General features: G+C 35.9%; 1 protein-coding gene across 2 annotated transcripts in view; it reads right to left on the bottom strand.

Moving 5' to 3' along the window:
- The window catches only part of gpsm1b (G protein signaling modulator 1b), an 82,706-nt gene that overhangs the window by 25,162 nt on the left and 31,005 nt on the right, over window positions 1-26,539 (bottom strand). For both annotated transcript variants that reach the window (XM_049465888.1, XM_049465886.1), the window contains exons 5-11: window positions 22,555-22,678; window positions 22,076-22,191; window positions 18,379-18,534; window positions 14,360-14,468; window positions 11,592-11,706; window positions 6,097-6,167; window positions 4,396-4,560 (exon numbers count right to left, since the gene is read on the bottom strand). In XM_049465888.1, the coding sequence (XP_049321845.1) occupies window positions 4,396-4,560; window positions 6,097-6,167; window positions 11,592-11,706; window positions 14,360-14,468; window positions 18,379-18,534; window positions 22,076-22,191; window positions 22,555-22,678 (856 nt within the window). The remainder of the gene's footprint in view (window positions 1-4,395; window positions 4,561-6,096; window positions 6,168-11,591; window positions 11,707-14,359; window positions 14,469-18,378; window positions 18,535-22,075; window positions 22,192-22,554; window positions 22,679-26,539) is intronic.

Genomic DNA, 26,539 nt, shown 5'->3' with positions numbered 1-26,539 from the left:
TCAATTAAAGGCTGAAGAGAGACGAGGGCTCGGCGTATATTACCCTCGTCAGCAAAACCAGCGTTTTAATGCCCTGCCCTTAAACCCGTGCCAGTCTTCAGCAGCCGCACAGTCTGCGCCGCGGTAATGCTGCATCCTGACTAATGCTGAGTGATAGTTTAATATATACAGTGTACAGTACAGGCTGAGATACAGGCTAGTATAAGCATAACACATTGGTGGTATATAGGTATGTATATACAATTCAAAATTAGAATATAATTGAAAAGTGACTATATTTCAGTAATTCAGTTGAAAATGTGAAACTCATATATTATATAGATGTATTAAAAACACAGAGTGATCTATTTTAAGCATTCATTTATTTTATTGTTGATTACAATTATGGCTTACAGCTGATTAAAACCCAAAAATCAGTGTTTCAGAAAATTAGAATATTATATAACAAGACCAATTGCTGCTTTGGCAGTGTGGGCAGTGTGCCAATTCCTGCTGGAAAATGAAATCCACATCTCCATAAAAGTTAAAAGTCAATGGTTTGTTTGCAGTGTGAAAACACTTTTCTTAAGTTTCTTACGTTCAGGCAGTCTATCATCACCCATTAACCCTTTGAACTCTAGGCTTTAGGTTTTTATGTGTTTTTTCTTTGTTTTTGTTTTCAGTTCCTCTTTTTCAGGTCTTATAACACAGTAATTATATCAGACAGACACATGCCCTGATCTCTTTTACTCCAGAAGACATACGGCCGCTCAAAAATATAATCATTTAAAATGTAAAAGGAAGCAGAATTGTTATATTTTCCTGGAACTGATCATGTTTTACTCAAAACGTGTTTTTTTTTTTCCCTTATTTTTGAATGTATAGACTTTAAATATATTCACACCTAAGATATCTTTTCAAAATTGGTTAGACTAGAGTGTTTATGAGGTGAAAGCATAATAATATTGATGATTTGAGTTCATTACATGGATTATTAATTATTACTTTGATAAAATACATGGAGAAACAGCATCAGACGGATTTATTTATCTTGATAATCAATAATCACACCTCTAGGATACATGTAGATACTAAAAACCACCTGACACTCAGAGCAGCCTATACCTTTCAGTATTTTGAGAATCAGGACACACAAAGAAAACATAAATATACAAAAATGAAAACTTTTAGTCTAAATAAATAAAAATGTTTAGTGCAAAATAACTACTTAGTAAAAATGTGTGAATAAAAAAAAAAATAATAATAATATATATAAAGTAGTGCGCACTCCATACCTAGCTTTAATTTGAGTAAAGCAGGTAGTTTCACACTGTTTTTTCTGTGGACACTTTTGAGTCTTTATTTACTGATATTATTTGGTTTGAAACATCATATAAATATGTTTGAAGCACTAAAGGTAAATAATATTGGTTGGGGAAGGAGATTTTTCACTTTTTTAGGTGTTTTTCTCTCAATGGGTTTCTTGTAGATTTAGCTTTACCGCACTGGGATGTGATCACTATTTTTAGAAAGAGTAAGCTCCGCCCTTTCTAACCATATATGGATTATGTTTATGTGCGAAGGGATTAATTAAGAGTTATTAGGCTGAGAACACAAGGTGTGATTTTGAACGGAAAATGCTTCCGTAGGGTTTTAAGAGTTAAACAATAGAAGAAGAAAAAGAAGGGGTATAGCAACTCTGTGTCCATTAAACACAAAATAAAAAAAAAAACAGACTGGATTATAAGGCGCATAGTTTTTAAAGTTAAACGAGCGCTGGATGTTAATCTACAAAGATTTCTCTCCTGAAAACTGTTTATTTGGGTGAGTAAAGAGCTTCTGTTTATTTACAGTAAGCTAAGACTTGCAGATTTCCACTAAGGCTGGAGCATCAGAAGTAGCCGCTAACCGCTAGCCAGACAGCGCTACACAGAGGAACCCTGAGTGTTTTAGTAACCCAGGGCAATATAAGCGAGTGGTTTCTCACACATTTCTTGTTTTAACACTGTAAACACACAGACTACAATCTAATATACTCACTCTGAACAGAGAAAGAGCTAACTAGTCCTTAGCACGGTTAGCGGCTAATGCTAATGCTGCTCCAGTAGTGCTAGCCAGGGTTAGCAGCAGGCTACAGGCCGATAATACTCATCTCTGAACGGCGGAAGTGCTAGCACTTAGTGCGGTTAGCAGCTAATGCTAATGCTTCTCCAGTCTCCAGCCTTGGTGCTGGAGAAACTTTACTGAAAATGCTGTATAAAACTGTATTTCAGCAGAGTGGCTTTACTGCTCCTTAATACCTGACTGGTAGAAAACACTGGATTACAAAGCATACTGTCGATTTTTGGGAAAATTATAAGGTTTTAAGTGCACCTTATAGGGCAAAAAATATGGTAAATACTGACTTTAATAAAAAAAAAAAAAAAAAAAATTCCTAGACAATTAATCATTTTTAGGGAGGTCTTTCCTTGAAAAGTAAGAAAAAAGTAAAAAAAAACATGCATTCTAGGAATATCCTAGAATCTTCTGAAAATAACATCCAGCCTTTGTCATTTTTAGTATAATTTAGTTACGTCAAATATTAAAATGTACTAAATGTTTAGCTGTCCTCACCAGTAATAGTCATTATTTGCTCAATAGTCATTATTTGCTTCCTACTGCATACGTGATGATGGTCAGGACTTTGGTCTTGACTTTCAGGAAAAGCAATGGTAAAAAAAAAGGAAATTGAGGTGAATTTTATTGGGTTATGATGTTAAAAGCCCCACAGAGCAAAACCAATCAAATCGCAGTAATATTCATTCATCAATCTGTGAAATATACCATTTTAAACCGTTTATTCCTGGTAAAATACAAAAACAACGTATTACAAAATGAATAATAGCAAATGTCCTGTGTTGGAAAGGTCAAGATGCAGCACTTAAAATGGCAAAACAGATATATTTCACAGGACTAGAGCCCTGTATTGGACTATTAGACTAAACTGACAAAAGTGTGACGTCATCCCCAACTCTACAACAGCTATAAGCTGTAAATAAGTATTTTTCTCTGCTGTCTTTTAAGATATTTTCTCTTTTGTTGCCTTTGCTTTCTTTTAATGTCTCTCTTTCTAGAGATCTTGTTTTTTTGTGTCCTTTCTTCTTCTCTCTTTCCCTTCTTTTTCTTTTCTTTCATTTCTTTTGTCTCTTTTATACCCTTTGTTACCTTTGTTACCCCTCTACAAAGGTGCGACAAGAATGTACTGCTTTCCAGGGCCTTATAAACCATATACCAGTGCCATTGCTATCTTGGTAACATAAAAACACAGGTGCACCACTGACTGAATACAACCTACACAGAAATCAAGAGTCAGACGTTCATTGCTATCTTGGCAGTGAATTGTCATCACACTTGGCTTGTTGCTTGTTACGCACACATATGGACATGCAGCAGTGCACAAACCTAACTTGTACATGACAAATAAACAGAATGAACCCATCCAGGTAGCTGCATCATTAAAATAGCAATCTGCCAAAGTCAGAGTGCATCTGGTTCTTAAAGGTATTAATACATGCCTTTTACGTGTTTCGATCCAAGCAAGGTGTACTTTTCCCGTCTTTACGATAGTAAAGACACACTGACACGCCCTAAATCAAGCTGTACAGTGCGCTGTTCACAGCTCGGCTATGGATCACTAAAATAGGACCTGAAATATCTGAATAAATGCTTTAATTTTAGGTCTCCTTCCTCTAAAATCCTCTTTTCTTGTTGTTTGTGAAATACAGTAGGTCTCTCTGAGTTGTTTATGATGCTGTACTGCTAATGAAACTCTTCCTCAACCTCTTCCTCATTGTCTGCTGTATTTAGTAAAAGAAAATATTCAGAAAAAAGAGTCGATCAGGAAAAGCACCGTGTCTACATCAACCCATGAATTAGTATTCATGGCCACGCCCACCTCGGCTCGGGACCGTCCACAGACAGAGCTGAAGCCGGGCAGCGACGCCGTCTCGTCAGATAGGAGGAGCCAACAGCGCTAGGAACAGCATGCAGTTCATTCCTATGTTATTTGTGCGAATAACACATCAGTGTTTATATACTTTACCCAGTAATTCAGAGCTAAGAAACAAATGGTTAGAATTAGTCTATGGAGGAAAAACACCACCAGCCAAGTACAATTGAGATAGGTAGGTGCATGTTTAGATCATTTCTGTTTACACTAGTTAAAAGTAAAAACCCCAGGGTGGATTTTTACTTTCTGGAACTGGACTACCCACCTCTGTGTGTTAGTAACTATAGGTTTAAATAGGATCTCCGGTGGATTTTTTGTGTTTTATAGAGACTCTAAGACTAGGTCAGTGTCTGAACTGCACTTAGCAGGGCATTATTACAAAGACTGTTATTGGTGTAAAAAATGTTTATTTTAAAACGTTTGCTTACCGGGGGCGGGACCTGCACAGTGATGTCATCCGTGTCCACAGGTGAGTCCAGCCACTGCCTGTCGTCTGATGATTGGCTGTCTGAGTATCCTTTCCTCCGGCTGGACTGAGACAGCTGACTCTTAGACTTCCTGGACATGCTGTCCATGTCCTGCCCGTCTCCATTCTGCATCATAATAACAGCTTTATTAGGATCCACTGATGCCCAGTGGAATTAAGTATATATATATATATATATATATATATATATATATATATATATGGCTTTCTGTTTATGGATTAAGTCTAGACCTGATCTAACTGGAAATGCTAAAGAATATTCATTCCCCCCATTGGAAATGCTATCTAGTATACAGCTCTGAAAAAAATACTTCAGTTTCTGAATCAGTTTCTCTGATTTTGCTATTTATAGGTTTATGTTTAAGTAAAATGAACATTGTTGTTTTATTCTATAAACTACAAATATTCTCAATTATAGCATTTATTTACAGAAAATGAGAAATGCCTATAATATTACAAAAATGCGCAAAGCTTTCAGACCTCAAATAATGCAAAGAAAACAAGTTTATATTCATAAAGTTCAGAAATCAATATTTGGTGGAATAACCCTGTTGTTTTTTAATCACAGTTTTCATGCATCTTGGCATCATGTTCTCCTCCACCAGTCTTACACACTGCTTTTGTATAACTTTATGCTGCTTTACTCCTGGTGCAAAAATCCAAGCTTTGATGGTTTGATGGATTGTGATCATCCATCTTCCTTTTGATTATACAGAGGTTTTCAATTTGGTAAAATCAAAGAAACTCATAATTTTTAAGTGCTTTCTTATTTTTTTTTTTTACAGAGTTTTTGCCTGTTTATCACTCTTAAATGTTTCAGTACAGACAAAATGCAGTTTTTAAAATTTCCCCTTTTAATAGGGAACCTGGGGAAGCGCCTAAGTAAACAAAACTGTAATTATTTAAAATATATATATATTTTAAAGTTAAACAAGTGCTGGATGTTAATCTACACAGATTTCTCTCCTGAAAACTCTTTATTTGGGTGACTAAAGCTCTTCCGTTTATTTACAGTAAGCTTAGATTTACAATATTTTGTCTAAGGGATGAATTTTCAATTAATTTTCTCCAGCACTAAGGCTAGGTGCAGCAGCATTAGCATTAGCCGTTAACCGCTGCGCTAGTGAGACGTAAATGCAGTGTTTTGATCAGTTTGTTTTAACATGGTAAACACGCAGACTACATTTTGATATACTCGACTCTGAATGGAAAGAGCGAAAGAGCTAGTGCTGTGGTTAGCGGCTAATGCTAATGCTGCTGCACCCAGCCTTAGTACTTCAGAGGAGTGGCTTTACTGCTCCTTAATACCTGACTGGTAGAATTCATACATAGCGTGCAAATTAATGGATTTTTTGTATGCCTTATAGTCTGAAAAATACATCCAGGTAAAGTTTAAATAAAGTGAAAAACTCAATACAGTCATTGAATTTAGTTTACATCTTTTCATTTATACTATCTAACATGTGGCCTTTTATTATGAAGCCCAAAATGATGGATTAGCCATAATGTCTAACAGCTAAATGGTGATGAAAAATTAAATTCTTAATATTCCAGTACCAAACAAATTAAATGAGTTATATATTTTATATATATATGTATTATATATTTCATGTTAAATCTTCAGGATGTTGTTAGATGTTACCTTTTCTGAACTGTACTTCCAGAGCTCCACACTGTCCATGCTGTTCCTCTTAGTGAACTTTGGTCGAGCTCCTGGAGGTGAAGGTCACATGATCAGTGTTCAATAACTCTTTTTAAAGCAGATCACATGACCCGTCTGGATCATGAGTAAATATATATATATATATATATATATATATATATATATATATATATATATATATATATATATATATATATATATGTATATATATATTGTGATCAATGTGACCCATTTAGATACAAACAGTGCTAAAAGTCATGGGACAGTATGTACATTGAACAGACCACACCCGTATAAGTTGTGAGGTGCTATCTTGTGAGTGAGACTGAGTGACACTGGGCAGAGTACAGGATGGTACATCCCATTTATGAAGTGTGGGTATTTAACATTCCTCGATTGTGTAAATATAGCAGCAGCATTCAAGGTGGAACTAGTGTTATTATTACGTGAATAGAACGGCAGCATTTAAAGTGGAACAAGGTTGATTGTGTAAATATAGCAGCAGCTTTTAAGGTGGAACTTGTGTTATTTAATGAAAATAGTGCCAGCATTTGGGGTGGAACTAGCATGTTCATTTTTGCACTGTGTTTAAGGTGGAACTAGTGTAAATGTAACATCAGCTTTTAAGGTGGAACTGTGTGATTGTGTGAATTTCACATCATCTTTTAAGATGGAATTAGTGTGATTGTAAAAATTTTGCATCATCTTCCAAGGTGGAACTATTATGATTGTGTGAATTTATCGTCAGCATTTAAAGTGGAACTAGTGTGAATATATACGTTTCGCATTCACTTTTAAGGTGGAACTAGTGTGATTGTGTAAATTTGGGATCAGCTTTTAAGGTGGAACTAGTGTAATCACATAAATAAAGTTGCAGAATTTAAAATGGAACTAGAATGATTGTATGAAAATAGTCACAGCATTTAAGGTGGAAGTAGCGTTTGTTTGTGAATATAGCAGCAGCATTTAAGGTGGAATTGGCATAATTGCGTGAATATAGTGGCAGCATTTGGAATGGAACTAGTGTAATTGTGTGAATTTCGCATAATCTTTTAAGGTGGAATTAGTGTAATTGTGTGAGTATGAGAGTTAAGGGGGGTCTGTATAATTTAGAGGGGTCTCTTTAAATTCTGTGTATCCAGTGTTTCTGTTTACAGACAGAAACCAGGAGCCTGGCTTCCTCACACACCCTCCCAGTTCCAAATAAACAGCCTTCCAGACATGCTCTCACACACACACACACACCGGCTCCAGGCCTGTTCCTTCCTCGTCCTGACTCACTGCTTCCCCGACTGGCCTGAACTGACCTGAGCTGAAGCCCCTGCAGCACAACACTGCCCTTTACCTCCACCAGCAGGAGAGAAAGACCAGAACAGGGGTGGGCGATACGGCCCCAAAATAATAAAGCAAAATTTCATGGTATTTTCACAATATCGAAACTCTTGGCAATATGGCAAAACATTGAATTATATATATATATATATATATATATATATATATATATATATATATTAAGAATACACTACTACAAAAAAAAATTAATAAAATTTTATTATTGCATACGATATGATCTGACACACCCCTAACTGAGATATTTAAAAATACAAGAATTTTATCAGATTTGTAACAGAAGTCAATGATCCCGAATGTCATGATACTAATAATACTATTAATGCACTCCAAATATCTCCATATATCCAGGATTAAGGTAAAATAAATGATACTGTACAGATATAATCTGTCTCTAGTAGATATATAATGGGAAATGAGAACAGTGTGAATTTTTCTTTTCTTAAAAATAGCAAAAAAGTAGAACCCTAATGTGATAATTAAGAGTGGCTGTGGTAGGGTTGCCAAGTTTTAAAAATAAATAAATACGGGACCGGGGGCTCATTCTGCAGGTATATTTATAATAGTGAAAACTATTTTTCGTTGGCATTCAAGGGGTTTCTTTTAACAGTGCAAAAAAGCATATGTTTGGCATATAACCACATATTGTAAAAGAATTAAGAAAAAGGTAGATTGCAAATAAAATGTTCTCTACAACTTAACAACCATTACTTAACAACACAATTACACTAATTCCACCTTAAAAGATTATGCGAAATTCACACAATTACACTAGTTCCATTCCAAATGCTGCCACTATATTCACGCAATTATGCCAATTCCACCTTAAATGCTGCTGCTATATTCACAAAAAAACGCTACTTCCACCTTAAATGCTGTGACTATTTTCATACAATCATTCTAGTTCCATTTTAAACTCTGCAACTTTATTTATGTGATTACACTAGTTCCACCTTAAAAGCTGATCCCAAATTTACACAATCACACTAGTTCCACCTTAAAAGTGAATGCGAAACGTATATATTCACACTAGTTCCACTTTAAATGCTGACGATAAATTCACACAATCATAATAGTTCCACCTTAGAAGATGATGCAAAATTTTTACAATCACACTAATTCCATCTTAAAAGATGATGTGAAATTCACACAATCACACAGTTCCACCTTAAAAGCTGATGTTACATTTACACTAGTTCCACCTTAAACACAGTGCAAAAATTAACATGCTAGTTCCACCCTAAATGCTGGCACTATTTTCATTAAATAACACAAGTTCCACCTTAAAAGCTGCTGCTATATTTACACAATCAACCTTGTTCCACTTTAAATGCTGCCGTTCTATTCACGTAATAATAACACTAGTTCCACCTTAAATGCTGCTGCTATATTTACACAATTTTGTGTGTGAGTTTTATGTGAATGTATACAATCATTATAGTCTATGTATTTATCCAAACTCCAGACCATGAAACTTAACACAGTATGCTGAATTCGTTAAAAAAAATGTGTTAAGGCAGACACTTTTAGTATTAGATTCGAATGACATAATATAGGCTTTCAAATGAGTTTCGATATTGATGCGATATTTATACCAAGTCAGCTTGTTGCACAAGGAGCCCTACAAAATAGGACAATACAGGACAAAGCACGTCCCAGATCAATTTAATGCGGAACGCATAGTTTACTGCCAAAATACGGGACGTTTTCATATTTTGCAGGACGGTTGGAAACCCTAGGCTGTGGACGAGCGTGCCGTGGCTGGGCGCTAGCCTGTGCTAGCCTGTCCGCGGATGGATCACAAATATCAGCATGGTTAGAACACTTCTCAACCAGTCAGATTGTGAGATCGGCACTAACTGTTATAATATATAATTTAAGGTATAATAGCGCATAATAACCGCAACGCTAGTGGAACGTAAATGGTGAAAGAGCTAGCGCTGCAATTAGCGACTAATGCTAATGCTGCTGCTCCCAGCCTTAGTGCTGGAGACACTTCACTGAAACTCCTGTATAACTCTGTACTTCAGCAGAGTTCCTTTACTGCTCCTTAATACCTGACTGATAGAATTCATACATTTTGAACTAAAAGTGTTTGAAGTGTCCAAACAATTAGTGAATACTGCTAGCATAGAAAATGCTAAGCTAATACAGCAGCTGTGTAATTCCTGCGTCCACTTCAAACATCACGACACCATTCGCAAACGTTCGTGACATCACCCGCTAATTACCAATTACTGGTCAAAGTACACAGTGCAGTAAATCGAGTAGAAAAGCGCCAGATCCCGTTAAATCCCCCACCTACGGTTATTAACAGCCATTACCCGTAATGAGCGTATTTGACTTTACCTCTATTAAACAGGCTTGACCCCGCGCTGCCGGCGAGCACTCCAGCGCTGCATGAGCGCGGCGTCCCGGGGGTATCGGTAAGTGCGTGGCGCGGCGCTTCGGCTAATTACTGCTGAGCTGCTGCTGTAACGGTGGAGCTGCCCACCGAACACCAGTCTACCAACTGCAACACAATTCATCACTGATGACCACTGTTCCTCACTGTTCCTTAATGTTCCTCACTGTTTCTCCATCACAGCACAAGCTGGGGTGTGAAAGAGTGTGTGTAAGAGTGTGTGTAAGAGTGTGTGTGTGTGTGTGTTTAGCTATGTGGCGCGAGTGGGAGTGTTGTGAAAAGGGGTGGGGTGATTTAAATGGATGTGGGCACACAAAAGACAGGCTGGCAGGACTGTTTAATATGGGCTAAACAGCAGTATTATAAAATCATATACTGCTTATAAACAGTATATTGGGCTCTATCTATGGTGCGCTACACAAGGTGTGTCACAATGCTCATTGCTATCTTACACCCAGCCAGTGTTGATTTTGATTTAGTTTTAGTCATAGTCTTTTGACTAAAATGTATAATAGTTTTAGATATATTTTAGTTTTTTGGTTATTATTAACTTTAGTCTAGTTTTAGTCTACGAAAAAAGTATTACGTATTTTTACCGTTTTTCTTTTCTATATTCATGTTGTTACTTTGAGATTATTTACTGCCAATGTTTAATAAAATAATAGCCTTTAAATTAGGTTGCATTGTTGCAATAATGCTAACATTAAACTGTTTTAAAGCAAGTGACCTGAAAAGATGGTGGAACAAATAAAGCCAAGTTTCTGAAATAATACACTTTTACTGCAGTGCAGATTTATAAGTTTTTTTTTTTTTTTTTTTTACTGGCCTTTAATAGACTAGACTTACATAACTTAACAAGTGTATTTAAAACTCATCCAGTACAGTAACAACAGAGTTTAGCTCCGTTAATTTACATGTTAAGCGTATTAACACAGCTAACGTGCATTACCCTTTAGTTTATTAGAATGTAAAATGCAGTGAAAGCTGTATTAATTGTGTCTCGCGGCTCGAGAAAAAGGGATATTTGTAAAGGGAACAGAAAAGTTATTTTATTCTTTATTCTGTTTATTGTTGAGTTAAAAGCTGGATTTGTGCTCCTACATGACTAAGATAGGATTGGACGGCTGACTGTTGTCAGGGTTTTATTCAGTCAGTGGCGCACCTATGTTTCCTGCTGACAAGATAGAAACACATCAGAAATGTACCAGAACAAACCTCACTTCCAGACCACCACACCCATCAGTGTAGATATATTTCTATACTCTGATGCTGTTTCGCTATTTTAACAGCGCAGGTGCAAGGCGTGAAAATAGACTGTTGACGAGGTGTAAGATAGCAACGATGGTAGCAACGTGCCTTGTGCAGAGTGTACTATAGAGCAGAGTACTATAAGATCTTGTGCGAACTCTACCCAGAATTCACATGGCCTTGCCATGAGCATGTTGACCAGAGTTCAATCAGTTTCGCTAATCCCACAAGATAATACCTCACAGCTTGCAAATTGTACTTACATATCTAACAATATTAAAACTCTTAGAGTAGAGTCATTTAGAGCTGTGATTGGTCAGGGAACTTAGATCTCTCGTTAAAACAGCATTCTGGTTGGTTTAAGGCCTCATTTGTTGCGTAATGCAGCCGTCTACAGCACCAGTACTGTTTTATTAGCATTGATTAATAAAGCTAAAGATTTGATACACCAAAATTTGCATTATCGTCTTACCCTGCATCTCAAACTCTGAACCACATGGAGAAAGATCTCCCTCCTTCACGCCCAGAGCCTCCATCAGCTGCTCCACGTTCATCCTGGCCGTCAGCTCCCCGTTCCTGTCTCCAATCTGAAGAAACCAAAGAAAAATTAACAATAAAATCTACAATTTCTAATGATAATAAGTCTTGCTAAAAGAGGGCTTAAAAAAGGGGCTACTACGATGCACTCTAAGGGCTCTATTTTAGTGATCTAAGATGAGCCGTAAATTGTGCACTGTGCAGCTTGATTTAGGGCGTGTCAGTGAGTCTTTGCTATCGTAATGACGGGAAAAGTACACCACGTGTGGCTCAAAATGCACAAAAGGCATGTACTAATCTCTTATTTAATCATGGGTGTGGTTAATTTTGGGCGTAACGTGAAATAAACCAATCAGAGTGTCACTTGCTCATCATTCCATTTAAGAGGCAGATGAGCTCTGACTTTGGCGCGTTCGTATCTTAACAGCGCAGTGGTTTTTGGCATCTAAAAGATTGCAATATAACACACCTCATTTCCAGACCACCACGCTCATCAGTGTAGATTTATTTCTAACCTCCGACGCTATTTTAACAGCGCAAGACATGAAACTAGACCATATTGAAGGGGTATAAGATAGCAATGAGCATTGTGACGCGCCTTAGGACCCTAAGTGTTTATTTTTTGTATTTGATTTAATGAAGTTAAAAGTAATTCTCATAATTAAGTGGGTTTAAGAAGTTTAACCCATTAGAGGGCAACGGCAAGTTCTTAATAAGTAAGCCGCTCATTCTTGTGTTCTTTCTTATTTTGATATTGAAATAAACATCACTAAATATTTTACGGTTAAAATCCTAATGAAATGTAAATGACACAATAACAATTTTAGAATTTATTGTATTTTAACATGTCTGAACTAGTTGAAACATGAAACATGTAGAAGTTTACATTTAATTAAAGTATTTGAATTATTAAAATATTTGAAAATGACTTCCTGTAGAAGCAAAAAATAGACTTTTAGAAGGAACTAGTTTAGTTTTATCTCCAGAATTAACCCTAAAGCACTACTAATTTCTATAAATTATCAAATATCATGATCACAGATTCACACACTGACCTGTAGTGATGCTTTTAGGAACTTTATTAGCTAAATTAAAAAGGATAAAGGGAGCTTTATCCATGATCTACTATGATTTGGAGATCACTGCTTCGAATCCTGGTCATGCAGCTTGCCATCAGCTGCCGGATTCGCGAGAGAGCATGATTGGTCTTTCTCTATCTCTCTGGGTGGGTACAGTAGATGGTGTTCTTTCCTCTTTCCCCTTATCACTCCTAGGGTGATGTTGATCAGCACAAGGCTGCGTCTGTGAGCTGATGTATCAGAACCGAGTCGCTGCGCTTTACTCCGAGCGTTAGCGCTGTGATGCTACTTGGCAATGCTAAAGCATCAGCAGCAGTTTAAAAAGAAGCGAAGTCTCATTTTACATGTGTCAGAAATAAATTATATTAAATTATATTAAATTAAATTATAAAGAGCTGTAAGGAACTTTAAAATACAGCTTTTTAAGGATCTGTGATGCACAGATACATCCACACAGGTTCTTCTCGCTTAGGTTTTCTCTCTAACATGGTAATGGAGATATAGTAAGTGGGACATTCCAGGATTTTGGTACATTTCCTGTCCCACCACTTAAATTTCAAATGTACACATCCAAAATATCTAAATGATTATTTTTTGTGAAAAATGTACTTGTTATAAGACAAACTGTAAAATATGGTGGGAAAATAAGCTCCTTAGATATTATCCAAAGGACCGAATACCTTTGGACCACCTCAAAAAATGGCCGTTTTCTCTTGTCCCACTCATCGGGTGACCAACTCCTTTAGCAAATTTAACAATTAAAATAAGCTCTAAATAAATGACTTCCTCTTGTATATTGTTGATCTGCATCTCCTTTACTTATGAAAACAGCTTCTTTGGTCTACATTGTTTTGCATGTTACAGTTTTTATGCTATTATTAAGTTGTGCCCACAACATGCGCTCAACCCTGTTACCATAAGGAATTTTACCTGCAGAGAAAGAGTTAAAATATTTGTCTACTGGCACAAAGGAAGTGACATCACAAGGACATTTTCTGCCCACATGGCAAGACCAAGAGTAAGCAAGTTTTTTTTCCCAAATATGTTTGTTCAAGTTGTGTGTGTCTCTCAGTGAACTCAACCCTGTTACTCATATTGTAAGACTAATAATGAGTAGAGTCAAAATTTACTTTATATACTTATATAACCATGTTTGTTCTTGATCTTGTATACATAGCTAAATTTTACAGTTAGCATCTGTTCCTGGATTAAACCACAACTTAGCCTAGATTTGCAACCCTGTTACTCGCAACCCTGTTACTGTAAGTTACCAAATATATTGCATAATCTAATTTAAAAAACTGCTTTGATACCTGAGCTTGACGAATCAAACTTTTTGATAGTCTATTACCTGTATTTAATAAATATATGACTGAAAATGATCAAATTGAAGATCAAATTTTCAGAAGTGACCACCCCTGAAATGTACCAAAATCCTGGAATGTCCCAAGTGTGAAAGAGAGATTAGTGCATGTCTATTAGCACAGACCTCACAGATCTCACACTTGCTCCCTCAGCTTTCCTCACACAGATTAACATGATCATAAATATTGATATATTGGCTCATTAAAGCTTCTATGGTAAGAGGCTGGAAGAGTGGGTCCTTTACGGTCCTCACGCTGACCTCTCTGGAGATGTCGAGGTGTTTACGGGCGTAGTGCAGGGCCTGCCGGTGGTTTCCTAAAGACACGTAGGCGTTTCCCAGACTCCAGCATGCTCGACCTTCTCCAACCCTGCAGAAAAACACACAAAAAAACAGCCAAAATATAAATAATACTGCAATATATGAGGTTATTGGCCTTATATACAGTACATTTACAGATTAACAAACACATTTTAATATCAGACAAAAAGCTTTTAAATTATAATTTCATTTATTAAAGGAAAAAATATCTTTCCAAACCAATCTAGCCCTGTGTGAGTAAGTGTTTGACCTCTAAATCTAATAACTCGATTGTTCCACTCTTCTTTACAGAATTTCAGTTTTAATTCAGACACATTGGAGGATTTTCCAGCATAAACGTCTAAAACTCTTTAAGATCATCTACAGCATCTCAATCATCCAGACTTTAACTAGACCACTTCAAAACCCTTGACTTAGTTTTGTTTTTTAATCCATTCAGAGGTGAACTTTTTGTTTGAGTGCTTCGGGTCATTGTCCTGCTGCAGAACCCAAGTACAACCTGAGCTCAACACTCTCCCATGACATTTGGCATGTCAGTATATAGACCCATAATTCAGTTCTTATGTGCAAAGAACTGATAATACTGATTGTACATTAAAAGAACTATTGTAAAAGTACTGTGGAAAAATGGTAAATTATCATGAATTACCATAAGAACCTTTATATGTTTGAAATGTGGATAAACTGCTAGAACTTTAGTCAAAGCCTTGTTGCATCACTTTGTGGAACATCAATAAATGTCTTTTGAACTCTTAGAATTCACTAAAAGCCTTTGATATGTTGCAACGAGGAACTCTTCAAGGTTCTAAATGTCTTTAGAACTCTGAGAATTCACTAAAAGCCTTTGATATGTTGCAACGAGGAACTCTTCAAGGTTCTAAATGTCTTTAGAACTCTGAGAATTCACTAAAAGCCTTTGATATGTTACAATGAGGAACTCTTCAAGGTTCTAAATGTCTTTAGAACTCTGAGAATTCACTAAAACCTTTGATATGTTACAATGTGGAACTCTTCAAGGTTCTAAATGTCTTTAGAACTTTGAGAATTCACTAAATCCTTTGATATGTTACAATGAGGAACTCTTCAAGGTTCTAAATGTCTTTAGAACTCTGAGAATTCACTAAAAGCCTTTGATGTGTTACAATGAGGGACTCTTCAAGGTTCTAAATGTCTTTAGAACTATTAGAATTCATTAAAAGCCTTTGATGTGTTACAATGAGGAACTCTTCAAGGTTCTAAATGTCTTTAGAGCTCTGAGAATTCACTAAATCCTTTGATATGTTACAATGAGGAACTCTACAAGGTTCTAAATGTCTTTATAACTATTAGAATTCAGGCAAAGTCTTTGTTACATCATTGACCTACAATCTTTAGAAGATCCACATTGTGATGTAATAAAGTGGTTAACTAAGTTCTAACAGTTCAAGAATGTCCCGGCTAACAGAAAATGCTACAAGAATGTTTAGCAATGTTTAAAAAAGGTTCCAGGAACCTTACAGATATATGTTACAGAAATAATGTTCCAAAATGTTCTGAAAACGTTATTAGAATGTTTCTCACACAATGTTCCCAGCTAGACAAATACCAACATCATGGAAATGTTAACTTTTCTAAAACAAAAAATGAAACATTGATGTTGCATTTAAAGACATTAAAGACTTTAAAACAAATGTTCTCAGAACATCCAGAAATTGTGACAGATTCAATTTTCAAAAAAAAAATTAACTGTAACATTTATTAAACGTTCTGCTAATCACAAATTGTTAGGGTCAGTAGTGAGATGCAATAAAGTCGTTAATTGAGTTCTAGCAGTTCTAATTAGTAAAAGAAACACGTTGTGAAAACATTTAGCAACATTTTAAAAAGGTTCCAGGAAGGTTAGTCTGCAATGTTAGAGAAATAATGTTCCAGAAATGTTCTAAAAACGCATGATGAAATATCTGTTTGCCTCACAACATTATTAGAATGTTCCTTATATAGTGTTCCCAACTAAAAGAATATTAAAGGTAATTTGGTACCACTTTATAATAAGACTACCTTTATAAAGGGTTTATAAATGGTTTACAATTAGTTTATTAATGGTTATTAATTAGGTTGTAAATGCCTTAAAAGTCATTAATAATCAGTTATAACACATATGTAGAAAGGGCAACAATGACCTTTTGTTTGCCAAATAGTGAACCCACAGCCATCTATTGTGTTGTCATTTCTAGGTATGTGTTATAACTGATTATTAATGATTTTAAGGCATTTACAACCTAATTAGTAACTATTAATAAACTTATTGTAAACCATTTATAAACTCTTTATAAAGGTAGTCTTATTTTAAAGTGGTACCAGTAACTTTCCTAAAACTAAAAATGAAACATTGAAGATTGAATGTTCTAAGAAAATTACTGTAACATTTATAAAACATTCTGCTAATCACAAATTTTAAGTTTTACATTTTAAATACATTTTCAATAGTGGTTTCACTGTTAGAAGAACTGCTAAATGTGTTTCTCAGCAGACTGAATTCTGGTCCTGAAGGGATGGAGTGAAGGACTCCATCACCTCAGGCCTGATATAGTTCTCTATTTAAACTCTGCTGTAGCCTGTGGGGATCTGCACCACTTCAGATCTCATCTTCATCATCACCTTCATCTTGATCTTTATCTTTAAGAACAGGGACAGAGTCTGCTTTCCAAGAACTCTATTACTAGATCACATATTATACTCATCACAGTCTAATTTAAATTAACTTCTAATAAATATATGATCTCAGTATAGTTGTTTTAAAGAATGTTTTAATATTTACATAAGTTATATGTGTAAAAGTTAAAAGCTTGATAGAGTTGTGGTAAAAGTCCAAGTCTAAAGTCAGTGCAGTTTTGTTTTCCCACAAAATCTTACAGCACTTCATGCTTCTTCTTCAGGACTTGGCACACTGCTCACACTGCCAAAAGTACCAATTGCTCTTATTATATAATATTCTAATTTTCTGAGACACTGATTTTTGGGTTTTCATTGGCTGTAATCCATAATCATCAACAATAAAATAAATAAACGCTTAAAAAAGAATTACTGAAATAAATTAACTTATCAATTATATTCATTTGTTTAAATGTGTACTGAGTAATGTGTGTGTGTGTGTGTTCACTGCACAAAGGGGTTATACACGGAGGCCAAATATTGTGTATGTTTGTCTTGTATTGTTTTGTCTTGTGTTGTCTTGTCGTGTTGTCTTATCTTGTCTGGCCTGGTCTATTCTGGTCTGGTCTTGTCATGTCTTATCTTGTCTTGTCTCGTTTTGTCTTGTCTTGCCTCATTTTGTGTTGTCTTGTATCTTGTCTTGTCTTGTCATATCTTGTCTTGCCTTGTCCTGTCTTGTTTTGTCTTGTCCTGTCTTGTCTTATCTTGTTTTGTTTTGTCTCCTTTTGTGTTGTGTTGTTGCCTTGTTTTCTCTTGACTTGTCTTGTTCTGTCTTGTCTCGTTTTGTTTTGTCTCCTTCTGTGTTGTGTTGTCTCGTGTTGTCTTGTCTTGCCTTGTCTTGTTGTATCTTGTCTTGTTTTGTCTCTTGTTTTGTTGTCTTGTCTTGACTTATGCTGTCCTGTTTTGTCTTGACTTGTCCTGTCTTGTTTTGTCTTGTCTTGTCTCATTTTATTTTGTCTTGTCTTGTCTAGTCTTCTTGTATATTGGCTTGTTTTGTTTTGCCTTGTCTTGTGTTGTAATGTTTTGTCTTATCATGTCTTGTTTAGCCTTGTGTTGTCTTGTCTTGTCTGGTTTTGTGTTGTCTTGTCTTGACTTGCTTTGTCTTATCTCGTCTTGTCTTGTTTTGCCTTGTCTTGCCTTCACTTGTCGTATCTTGTTTTGTCTTGTCATATCTTGTCTTGTCTTGTCTTACCACTCAGTCCTAATCTAGTCTCTGAATGAAAGGTAGTTTTAGTTTTAGTTAGAGGTGGACGCTGTGGTGTTCTGACCTGTCGTTGAGCTCCTGGGCGATGAGCAGGTGTTTAAGGTGGTAGTCGATGGTGCGGTCGTACTGCTGCAGCAGGGTGTAGGTGTTCCCCAGACTGTAGCAGGCCTGAGCCTCCATCACCTGATCCTTCAGCTGCCGAGACAACTGCAGCGTCTTCCTGATACACAAACACAGAAACGCTGGGGTTACGCACACAACTATCAGATCAGAAACTCCTTAAAATATATTTTATTTCATCATTAATGTTAATAATTATTATTCAGTAACTACAAGTAACAATAGGGTGCTTGTATACAGCTTTTAGATGAGTGCAATAGTATTAATTCAGTAAGCATCCAATAAAAACACCAACATTTGTGCAATAATTGAATATCCCTGTGTGACAGCAACACCTTAGCAACCACCATAACAACAACTTAGCACCTTAACAACCACCATAGCAACACCCTAGCAACCCATTACCTTAGTGATCACCCAGCATCCACTTACCAACCACCTAACAACAGCATAGCCACTGCTTAGCAACACATTAACAACACCTTATTGCAATCACCATAGCAACAATTTAGCAACCAACACCTATATATCCTTCACAGTAACTAGGCATAATCCAGCACAAGAGAATTTCCATTAGGAAAAAAAATCTGTTAAAATGAAGATGTACATTTTTGTTTGTTACATTTTACATTTTACTTTACAAGTAACAACAAGTATTTCCTTCAGTTTTATTTGTGAAAGTTTTTTTTTATAAAACTACACAAATAAGTACTTTTATAAAACTTTTGTAGAAGTGTGTAGTTATAAGTTCCACCTCTCCAAATATGACAAAATTTGTTCAAAAAGACGAAAAAATAAGATTTTAATGTTTTGTCCTAGTTTTACAGGACTGTATAAATGATTAGTGATGTGTGTTGAACCACTGCAGTCCTCTGGGTGTCAGTATAGTGCAGTGTAGTGTATTTTAGTGTGTTGAAGGCTGCTGCTCTCCTCCAGTGAACGTCCCTTAGTTTAGCAAATTACAATCCAGACTGTTCTAATCAGAGTTCCCCAACGGTGGAACTTTGTTACCCCCACTATGATAACAAAGTACCTTCTACTACCAGGAATGTCCATCACCATCTTTTTAGAAACTGTGTCAGTGTATTTTAGTATTGTGTAGTATAGTGTAGTGTAGTGTGTGTTTACTTGGGTTACCTGTAGGACGTGTAGTTGAATATAGTATAGTATAGTATAGTATAGTATAGTATAGTAAAGTGTAGTGTAGTATAGTGTAGTGTAGTGTGTGTTTACTTGGGTTACCTGTAGGATGTGTAGTTGAATATAGTATAGTATAGTATAGTATAGTAAAGTGTAGTGTAGTGTAGTGTGTGTTTACTTGGGTTACCTGTAGGATGTGTAGTTGAATATAGTATAGTATAGTATAGTAAAGTGTAGTGTAGTATAGTGTAGTGTAGTGTGTGTTTACTTGGGTTACCTGTAGGATGTGTAGTTGAATATAGTATAGTATAGTATAGTATAGTAAAGTGTAGTGTAGTGTAGTGTGTGTTTACTTGGGTTACCTGTAGGATGTGTAGTTGAATATAGTATAGTATAGTATAGTAAAGTGTAGTGTAGTATAGTGTAGTGTAGTGTGTGTTTACTTGGGTTACCTGTAGGATGTGTAGTTGAATATAGTATAGTATAGTATAGTATAGTAAAGTGTAGTGTAGTATAGTGTAGTGTAGTGTGTGATTACTTGGGTTACCTGTAGGACGTGTAGTTGAATATAGTATAGTATAGTATAGTATAGTATAGTAAAGTGTAGTGTAGTGTAGTGTGTGTTTACTTGGGTTACCTGTAGGACGTGTAGTTGAATATAGTATAGTATAGTATAGTATAGTATAGTATAGTATAGTAAAGTATAGTGTAGTGTAGTGTGTGTTTACTTGGGTTACCATTACGATGTGTAGTTGAATATAGTATAGTATAGTATAGTATAGTAAAGTGTAGTGTAGTATAGTGTAGTGTAGTGTGTGTTTACTTGGGTTACCTGTAGGATGTGTAGTTGAATATAGTATAGTATAGTATAGTATAGTATAGTATAGTATAGTATAGTATAGTAAAGTGTAGTATAGTGTAGTGTAGTGTGTGTTTACTTGGGTTACCTGTAGGATGTGTAGTTGAATATAGTATAGTATAGTATAGTATAGTTTAGTATAGTATAGTATAGTATAGTAAAGTGTAGTGTAGTATAGTGTAGTGTAGTGTGTGTTTACTTGGGTTACCTGTAGGATGTGTAGTTGAATATAGTATAGTATAGTATAGTTTAGTATAGTATACTATAGTATAGTAAAGTGTAGTGTAGTATAGTGTAGTGTAGTGTGTGTTTACTTGGGTTACCTGTAGGATGTGTAGTTGAATATAGTATAGTATAGTATAGTGTAGTGTAGTGCCATATGGGTTTACTGGGGTTACCTGCAGTACTCTGGGTGTCAGTGTAATTTAAAGGTGTACTCACACTTGGCACAATTTGGTTAAATCGTGTAGTTTAGTGTACTGTAGTGTGTTATATTATAGTGTAGTGTACTGTAGTATAGTATACTGTACCGCAGTGTAGTGTAGTGTGTGTTTACTGGGGTAACCTGTAGTACTCAGTCAGTGTAGTTTAATATAGAATAGTGTAGTGTAGTCTAGTGTAGTATAATGCAGTGTAATGCAGTATAGTGTAGTGTAGTGTAGTGTAGGTTACTGTATTGTAGTGTAGTTTAGTGTAGGGTAGTGTACTATTGGGTTTACTGGGGTTACCTGTAGTGTTGTGTAGTATAGTGTACTATATTGTAGTGAAGTGTACTGTACTGTACTGTTGTGTAGTGAAGTGTACTGTAATGTACTGTAGTCTAGTTTACTGTAGTGTACTGTACTGTAGTGTAGTGTGTGTTTACTGGGGTAACCTGTAGTACTCAGTCAGTGTAGTTTAATATAGAATAGTGTAGCGTAGTGTAGTGTAGTGTAGTCTAGTGTAGTATAATGCAGTGTAATGCAGTATAGTGTAGTGTAGGTTACTGTATTGTATTGTAGTGTAGTGTACTATTGGGTTTACTGGGGTTACCTGTAGTGTTGTGTAGTATAGTGTACTATACTGTAGTGAAGTGTACTGTACTGTAGTTTAGTATAGTGTACTGTAGTGTACTGTACTGTACTGTAGTTTAGTATAGTGTACTGTACTGTTGTGTAGTGTAGTGTACTGTACTGTAGTGTTGTATGGGTTTACTTGGGTTACCTATAGTACCTCTATATAGTACCTATAGTGTATTGTACTGTAGTGTAGTGTTCTGTAGTGTAGTGCAATAAAGTATACTGTACTGTAGTGTAGTTAGTGTAGTGTACTGTACTGTATTGTACCATATTGTACTGTAGTGTAGTACAGTATAGTGTAGTGTAGTGTATGATTGTGTAGTATAATGTAGTGTACTGTAGTGTAATGAACTATGGGTTTACTTGGTTTGCCTGAAGTACGTATATAAAACCTATAGTGTAGTGTACTGTAGTGTAGTGTACTGTACTATATTGTACTGTAGTCTACTGTAGTGTACTGTACTGTAGTATAGTGTACTGTGGTATACTACAGGTTTACTGGGGTTACCTGTACTACTCTGGATGTCAGTGTAGTGTAGCATAGTATAGTGTACTATACTGTAATATAGTGTAGTGTAGGTTACCTGTAGTACTCTGTGGCGGAGTTGAACTGGCCGAGGAAGATCAGAGCGTTTCCCAGGTTGCTGTAGGCTCTTCTCTCCGCTGCTTTATCACCAAATTCCTTAGCGATGGAGAGTCTCTGCAGGAGGAACTCAGGATCTCAGGATCTCAGTCAGATTTTAGAATAAACTCTAAAATAAACTCTATATCACAGTAAGAAGCTGCAGAAGACATGAATAAAGGGAATTAAATGGCACAGATGGGATAATATGAATATGTCCTTAAAATTAAACCTTCAAGGTCCCTTTTACTTATTAAACTATATTTAAATTATGCATTTTTCCATCTTTTTCAGTAGAATTAACTATATGAGGAGTCTCTAAAATCTCCCTGAAGGCCCAGTAAAGCTAATGGTCAACGATTGGTGCTCCCAGTGTTCCCATGGCGATGGTATCAGATGGTCTGACTGGGAGATGAGGTGTGAAATCGGTCAGGGTCGTACCTCCCGGTGGAACTTGATGGCCTCCACAAAATTACCCAGCAGGTAGTGGGTGTTGCCAAGGTTACCGAAAGCTCGTCCCTGAGCCGCCCGGTCCCCCAGTTCCTTCACCAGCGAGAGATTCATCCTGAAAAACACAGTTCAGCTCATTTTTTTTACATTATAAATGAATAGGTAAGTAATCCAGACTATGAATGAACTCATAATGGATTATGTAGTAACTTAATTTAAGTTAATGTTAAATAAACCAAAATACTAAGTGTAATGAACTTAATGAGCTTCTGTGCGACATAAGAAAGTCTTGCTCTACTCTTCCTCAGGTGGTCCTGATGAGAGCCAGTTCCATCATAACGCTTTTGAATGGTCTATTTGCGAGTTCGTGAAATGTTTCAGATTGACTGACCTTCACTTGTTCTTAAAGTATTTTTTTATTCATATAGTTGAGTAGTTCTTGCCATGATAAGGATTACAATATTACAAGAAATTCAAGTAATTAACTCTTGATGAGTTCAGCACAGCTGTTAACTGAAAACCTGAATTTCAGGTGATTCTATATCATAAAAATGACTGAGAAAATCCAGCAGAGACGAGTAAAACTGATCTAATCTAAGCAAGAGGAGCTACTTTGAAGAATCTAAAATATAAAACATATTCTGGTTTGTTTAACACTTTGTTTGTTTATTAAATAATTCCATATGTGTTTCTTCATATTTTGGATAGTTTTTGTATTAAACCACAAAATTTAGGGTATTTGGCCATTTAATTTAGACAAAACTCTGGAAAAACACACAGAGAGACTGTTTTTTTTTAATGCAGTTCCACCTGAGGGCCTGAAGATCACCAGCACCCACTTAAATACTGACCGTGAGCCATCAGTCCCATATACACAGTGATTTTGATCATATAATGGGCTGTAGATATATTATGATCAGTGTTGGGCACGTTACTTTGAAAAAGTAATTAGTTATAGTTACTCCTTACTTCTCCAAAAAAGTAACTGAGTTACTAACGGAGTTACTCCACTATAAAAGTAATTAGTTACCAGTAAAAGTAACTATGCGTTACTTTTATTATTCGCCTCTCAAAAAAAAGGAAATCAATTATGTATTTACTATTATTATTAGAGAAATAACAAACGAAAATAAACCCAAAATGTTGACAAAAATATAATCTAACGAATTTCAAAAGAAAAAAACGAAATTCTCCACAGAACCAAAGAAAATTACTAAAACTTGTAATACTGAAAAAAGCGGAAAAAACGGAAAAACGCGTCTGGGGATGAAATTAAACAAACCAAGCCACACTCAAAGGAAATATGTATATATAAACAAAACAAAATAATGGACAAAAACAACAATCTAATGACCGTTAAAATGGTATTAATATAACAGCTTCACCAAAAGGGAATAGAGCTTAGATCGGGACCAAAAAATCCCACCCGACCCAGCCGGAGCCCGTGCACGTTCTGCCCAAACCATAAACTGTCATCATGAGCCCGAGCCAACCCAAACCATAAACTGTCTGTTTTCGGGCTGATTGAATGAGCGAAATATGATCAGAATTATGTTAATTAACACTATAACATAAAAGCATAGAACTAGGCATGACACCGCCCGCTGTACAACTCCGCTGTACAACTCCGCTGTACAACAGCGCTTATAAATAAATTAAACACGAAAATGAGGGTATTCTATCAGTAATTTCAGTTCGTTTTAGTTAGTTTTATAAACACAAAATACAGTTCGAGTTGTTTTTTACTTTTAAGTACCGTTTTTATTAGATTCAGTTAACACAAATGTTTTTTCACTTTCAGTTTTCGCTATTTCGTTCGCTTTAGTGAACAATAATAATTGGTTACTTAGCAACATTGTGATTATCACACCAGAGCTTTATATAAAATAAAAATAGGAGCCTGATTTCGGGTCGGTCCTCAGGTCAGGTGGGATTCGGGCAGAGAATCTAAGCTCTAAAATAGAAAGCAGCAGCACCACAAAAACCGGAGCAGCTAAAAAGAGCTTAACGTCCTTAATTCGGAACTTGGGTTGTCCACGGCAATCACTGAATTAATTAGAGCAGCAAATCGTCACAATTGTGCCTCACTTCACCACGCCAAACCACAGGCACAGCGACCAGAAGCTCAAGTTCACCGGACAGAGGAGGGGTTAACCAGGGCAAAGCGAAGTTAAAACAAAAAAAAAAATCGGCTAAAGTAACGTGCAGTAACGGGGTGTCGGAAATGGTAACGGCGTTATAGTTACAGTCATAGTAATTAGTTAGATTACTCGTTACTGAAAAAAAGTAACGGCGTTAGTAACGCCGCTAGTTTTAACGCCGTTACTACCAACACTGATTATGATATATTATTGGGAAATATTAAGTCTTTACAATTTCATGTTGAGGAACACTTTTTAGAAATGGTTTTACAAATTTTTAGATGTTTTAGAATTTTCAGCTTTGCTTCTGAGAGACTCCACCTCTCTAAAATGTTCTAAAATGTGTTTTTATACTCACTTATGCGAGTTAGATTTTTTATTGCAGCTGTTTTTATTAGTTAAATTTACTATTGGAGGCTTTTGTTGATCTTTTGTTGATCTGAAATTTATGAAATGCGTTAAACAATAAAGCGTAGAGACAGTTCTTAAGAAGTTCTTTAGCATAGTTCTAAGGAATTCTTTATTTTCTTTTCCTGGGGCGGTCCTGATGAGTGCCAGTTCCATCATAACATTTTTGATTGTCTATTTGCGAGATCTTGAAATATTTCAGAAGATTTTTTTTTTACTTATGCCAGGTTTACACTACAAGCCTTTTGAACTGAATCAATATTTGGTGGAATAACTCACAGTTTTCTTGCATTTGGCATGTTCTCCTCTTTCACACTGCTTTTGGTGCAAAAATTCATGCAGTTCAGTTTGGTGGTTTGATGGTTTGTGATCATCCATCTTCCTCTTGATTATATTCCAGAGGTTTTCAATTTGGTAAAATCAAAGAAACTCATCATTTTTAAGTGCTCTCTTATTTATTTTTTCCAGAGCTGTATGTTTACATTTAGAGTACACTAATAAAAAACTCTCTCTCTTTTTTATCACCAAATATTAAAGAAAAGTACTAAATCAGATGAGCATTACTTACTTTTAATTTTTAATTTTTAATCGCTGCATTATCCCCATGTTGCCTCATTAGTTGGGCTTTGTTGAGGGGTTTATGTTGATCAGTACCGGTGCTGAGTGGTGTGCAGGTGACTGACCGTACACCTTATTTACCTTTACACACCTGAGATCACGTACACACACACACCACCAGCAGCAGCAAGAAGCAGGGATGTCAGGTAGAAGAGAAATGGTCCGTAAACAGTCAGGAGTGCAGGTGATTTTCCACTCAGGCTGTGTTTGGTGTGAAAGCACTGCTATAATGCTATAGGGGCTCTGAGGAAACTCACTGACCTCCATTATCACCACTAAAAAATCCCAATTACACTAATACTGAAGCTCCACATACAGGACAACTGTTAACTGAATAATTGTTGTTTTGCGTCAGTTTTAGGCTAGATGTAACAATGGGACAAAGTTCTTCCAAAAATGTCCACATTTGTCCATTTTTAAATCACTAACACTGAACTTAATTGAGACGAGTGAGATCCTGCAGTTCTTTAAATGATGTTCTGGGTTCTTTTGTGACCTCCTGGATGAGCTGTCCATGCCCTTTTGGAGTAATATTAGTACACCAGTCACTTCTGTGAATGTTAATGGGGTTCAACTGTACTGTAACTAAAAGGAGGCTCTAGTTCGACAAAGATTACCTGGTTAAATATAAAATGCATTTTTTTAATGGAAATCAACTTTTTAAAAGCATGTTTGACTTTCAGTTTGAAATTGTGTGTTAGTTTTAGTCCAGATGTAACGGGACACACACACTTTTTAAAAAGTTCTTATTTGTCTCATCAGTCCTTATTGTTTCTTATTATTCTTACTAGTCTTTAGATCTTATTATT

This window comes from Astyanax mexicanus, chromosome 1 (assembly GCF_023375975.1).
Source record: "Astyanax mexicanus isolate ESR-SI-001 chromosome 1, AstMex3_surface, whole genome shotgun sequence".
NCBI lineage: Eukaryota > Metazoa > Chordata > Actinopteri > Characiformes > Acestrorhamphidae > Astyanax > Astyanax mexicanus.
This window is presented reverse-complemented; position numbering and strand designations above follow the sequence as displayed.